General features: G+C 33.3%; 1 protein-coding gene across 3 annotated transcripts in view; it reads right to left on the minus strand.

Moving 5' to 3' along the window:
- LOC119597750 (hemicentin-2-like) overlaps window positions 1-5,000 on the minus strand; it is a 50,001-nt gene that overhangs the window by 44,322 nt on the left and 679 nt on the right. For all 3 annotated transcript variants that reach the window (XM_037947360.1, XM_037947361.1, XM_037947362.1), the window contains exon 2: window positions 849-1,166. In XM_037947360.1, the coding sequence (XP_037803288.1) occupies window positions 849-960 (112 nt within the window). In that variant the 5' untranslated portion in view covers window positions 961-1,166. The remainder of the gene's footprint in view (window positions 1-848; window positions 1,167-5,000) is intronic.

Consider the following 5,000-nt stretch of genomic DNA (forward strand, 5'->3'; position numbering starts at 1 on the left):
AGAGTTTGTTATATCTTCTCATATCATATTTCCATGTTTCCTGTATCAGGTTTTAAAAATAAACATGGAAACTTATGTACACTAAATGCAGAATGGTCAATGTTCTATGTGCACTTCCTTATTTCCCAAAATTGAAGACGTTGTTACAGTTGTCAAAAGTATTGTTGCTTCTATATTACTTCCATAAAATGCACATAATTGTGTAGTAACTATGCTAACTCACAACTTTCATCACTTTACCATATCTTTTATAAGTCACTCTGAAAAATTACTGACAATGCCACATCAAAGAAAAAAGAAAAAATAATGGTAGTACATTATTTCTGCATTAGCTTTTCGTTTCCATATTGTAGGCTCTGCAGTACGTTTTTTCCCCTCATGTTAGTTTTAAATATATAGATTCTCGAGTCTTGTTTCTGTCAAAGGCCGTGCTTCTTTATATACAAAGGCTAAATCATACACGTTACACGGTGAACCTGATTTAACTATATGTTCTGATTTTTTCTGTTTACTTTCCATGAATGAAAATGAATTGCAACTGCATATATCACAAAGTAAAAGATAGCATTTGTTTGTATGCGGGATATAACTCAATTCATTTGGTATTCACTTCATATTTTCGCCATACCACAGCGTACGTGTTCATCCTTTATACTACTGCCGCACATACGAATATGGGAACCCGGGGAAAATATTGAGAAAAAAATAAACATAAGGGGAAAAAACACGATAGAGAAAAACAATAAGAAACACAAGACAACTTTAATATACAAAACATATACGAACATGGACTACATATAACACCAACATCGACATGTAATTGATTTTGAAAACAGTATACGGCTTACCTCTGTGTTGTCCCCAATGGTTGGCCGAAGTGTAGCTCAGAACTTGAAGGACAAACAGGAGAAAGAGGAACGATTTCCTCAAAGACGTTGTTTTTTGGCTAAAAATGTGCATTGTGGTCGTCTCAAAAGAGTTTCTCTTTAGCTCTTCCAAATTAATGTCGGTTTCTTGTGGTCTGCATCTTTAGTGATTGGGATTCACTTTATATGCTCCTCTATCTCCACAAAGAAACATTAGTAAGCAGTCAGCATAAGCACCGAAGGCTTGAGTTTCAAAATGCTATGAGGTTCGCACGACACAAAAGAAATTCTGGTTTTCATCTGCAAATGGAAATAGTTTTCAGCAATAAGGAGACATTTATATATTTCGTTTGAAGATAAAGTAAAGGAGATAATATATATATATATATATATATATATATATATATATATATTTATATATTTATATATTTATATATGTGTGTGTGTGTGTGTGTGTGTGTGTGTGTGAATATATATATATATATATATATATATATATATATATATATATATATATATATATATATATTACACAAACATATCTATTGACATACACACATACACATACACACACACACACACACACACACACACACACACACACACACACACACATATATATATATATATATATATATGTATATGTATATAATATATAATGTATGTATATGTGTATGATTACACCTGTATACGTGAGCATATGTGTGTGGGGAGAGTATAATAGTGAATTTGAGGGTTCATCACCTGGCGATACATGTGCCTGATGAAGCAGTAAAGCTGAAATTCCTACGGCATAATAGGGTTATCTGTTCTTCCCTTCGATATTTTATATAAACCTTGTTCAGGGTGAATCTTCTATATATGCGTGTGTGTGTGTGTGTGTGTGTGTGTGTGTGTGTGTGTGTGTGTGTGTGTGTGTGTGTGTGTGTCAGTGTGCATACACACCTACATATATACATATATATACAAATGTACATATATATATATATATATATATATATATATATATATATATATATACATAAATATATATATATATATGTGTGTGTGTGTGTGTGTGTGTGTCAATAGGTATATACACATGAGTTGGTAAATAGGCTCAATAAATTCATCTAAATTCATACTGAAAACAGGTCTGCCTCTCACGCCCTCACTTTTGTGTCTTTCCATTCACTCTCGCGCTTCAACAGGCTGGCCTCGGAATCATTGAAAACTGTGGATAAACCTGTCTGCTAATACATTTGTGTGTGTGTGTTTATATGTATATATGTATATAAATATGTATATGTATATATATATATACTGCACACACACACACACGCACACGCACACGCACACGCACACGCACACACACACACACACACACACACACACACCATACTACATTTAGCATCAGGAGCAAAAATCCGACTACACCTACAGCCTGGCTTAAGCGTCGCCCCGAGATGTCGCAGCACTCGTTTTATCCAGAGTAAAACAGAGAAAAGGGATCAGGCGAAGGGGAAACGTTTATGAAGGATCCTGACAGGCAAATAGGCGGGGTAGAAGGAAATGGATAAATTCCACGTGTTTTAAATTCGTAAAATGATATTGATTATCATTATTCTAAGGTATATGTAACTGGTCATTTCAAATTGCTGATATTTGTAAATTTAAGAATGGCGATAATGCAGAGCAAAAGAGATGAGATATGGCAAGATATAGCTCAGTCGCCACGCCATCACGTGTCTGGAGCAGGGAACTTTTGCCTCATGAAATAAAGCCTTTGATATTACGAAGATGTTGTGATAGAAAATCATTAAGGCATCAATTCCCAGCTTTACAACATGGATACTTTATAATAGAGGCGGAGTAAAGGCTATTGATCTAGTAGAGATAACAATGAATTAAATGGTTTGCAAACTTTCAAAGTCTGTGTTGGTGAGTGAGTGAGTGAGAGAGGGTGAGAGTGAGAGTGAGAGTGAGTGTGTGAGTGTGAGTGTGTGTGTGTGTGTGTGTGTCCTTTCTTGCTTTGTGAATGACACAATCATCGTTGGATTTTTATCGTAGATAGCAATCCAACTTACAGACGGGAAGCCAGATGCACGATAATTTGTTTTTGCAAATGTCCGTGCGCAGTACGATTATCGCATGATGAATGTTTTTTTTTTTTTCGTTATACGATCCTCCATTATTTAATACTGTTATGGCTCAGGAACGAAATCGTGAGAAATAACGATTAAGAAACGAGTCTCTTGCTCTCGAATCGTCGAGAATGTACGCTGGACGCTGAAATTTGCAAAAATTAACATCTATTATTTTATTTGTTTTTGAATCGTAAACAGTCAATCAGTCTATCATATATATATATATATATATATATATATGTGTGTGTGTGTGTGTGTGTGTGTGTGTGTGTGTGTGTGTGTGTGTGTGTGTGTGTGTGTGTGTGTACATAGAGAGGGGGGGGAGACTCACCAGGCACCGAAGTAACCCGTAATCGTTACTACTTTTCTGGAATAATGATACACTTTCTGAGATCAATAATGATGCCTTAATAATGTTCAAAATATTAACAATGTTTTTAAATACATCATGATAATAATAATAAACATGAATAACATTCTTGCTAATGGTAATCAATGTCAATAATAATAATAATAATAAATAATAATAAATAATAATAATAATAATAATAATAATAATAATAATAATAATAATAATAATAATAATAACAATAATAATAATAATGAGATATAACAACAGCAATAATCAATAACGACAATAATAATGAAAATAATCATGTACCCAACACTAACCATACCCGTCAGGTTTTCCCCTACATGCTGTCTCCCTAACTCTCCCGCCTCCCTACCCTTGTTTTACTTTGGACAACACTAATAATATGCCATCTATGGGTAATGCCTAGAGACACTTGCCAGGTGTAAGTGCAATCGTACTTTTGCTCCTGATAGTGAATATACGTGTATATATACATATATGTGAACATGTTTATCGATATATATTGCGATTTTTTTTTTTATTCACAATTGTTCATTGTGTTTCCATTAAATGTAAATCTATTTTCATTTTATGTTCCTATGAACGAGTAAGAAACACACACACACACACACACACACACACACACACACACACACACACACACACACACACACACACACACAATGCCATAATATTCATTAACACATTTGCACAAACACTGTGTGTGTGTGTGTGTGTGTGTGTGTGTGTGTGTGTGTGTGTGTGTGTGTGTGTGTGTGTGTGTGTGTGTGTGTGTGTGTGTGAGTGTGTGTGTGTGTGTGAGTGTGTGTGTGTGTGTGCGCGCGCGTGCGCGTACATAAACACACGCTCACGCTTTTTTTTTCTTTTTTTTTTCTTTTCCTATTCTTCTATTTTACGATCTTTAATTTTGAATAATTAATTTTAATGTTAAGTCTTATACACACTTACTTTATTTCAGTTTATTTGCAATGTAAGTCATGTCTTGATAAAATATAAAACACTGATTTAAAATATATTATATAGAAAAAAAAAAAAATAAAAAAAATAGAAAATAAAATAAAATCTTACGTTAGACTATTTGCCACGAACACTCACTCGAACTTATCATACCAACTGTTCCTTTCATTTCATATTAGGTTTGACAAACTGCACAACCACGCTGTACAATTCCGTAGTTTCATAAGAAGCGCAGTTCTATTGTATTATAAACTTTTTCTTTCTTTCTTTCGTTCTTTCTTTTCTCTATGGTTTATGTTTTTTTCACTTCAATATCGATGCCACAAAAATCGAAAACAATTTATTTTCAAAGCGTACCCACCAAGTTTATTAATAATGACTAATTAATCAACTTTGCTATCATGCATGTTTTAAATAAATTTGAAAGTTCATTTTGCTCATTTAACTTCATTTTCCAAACCAATTTTCTCTACAACTATCTTGTTCCCATAAAGAAAAAAAGTTTAAAATCAATGAAAATTTTTAATCAAACAATAAATTACACTTGCAAGTTTTCTCTTTTGTTACAAGCAACTTCAAACTTCCTTGTGAAATACATTTAATCCTATTTTCATTATCTGTTTATCTTCACTTGATTCAGGAAGTTCCAATGTAAAATATATCACCAGTGTTAAA

The sequence above is a fragment of the Penaeus monodon genome, chromosome 40 (genome assembly GCF_015228065.2).
Source record: "Penaeus monodon isolate SGIC_2016 chromosome 40, NSTDA_Pmon_1, whole genome shotgun sequence".
NCBI lineage: Eukaryota > Metazoa > Arthropoda > Malacostraca > Decapoda > Penaeidae > Penaeus > Penaeus monodon.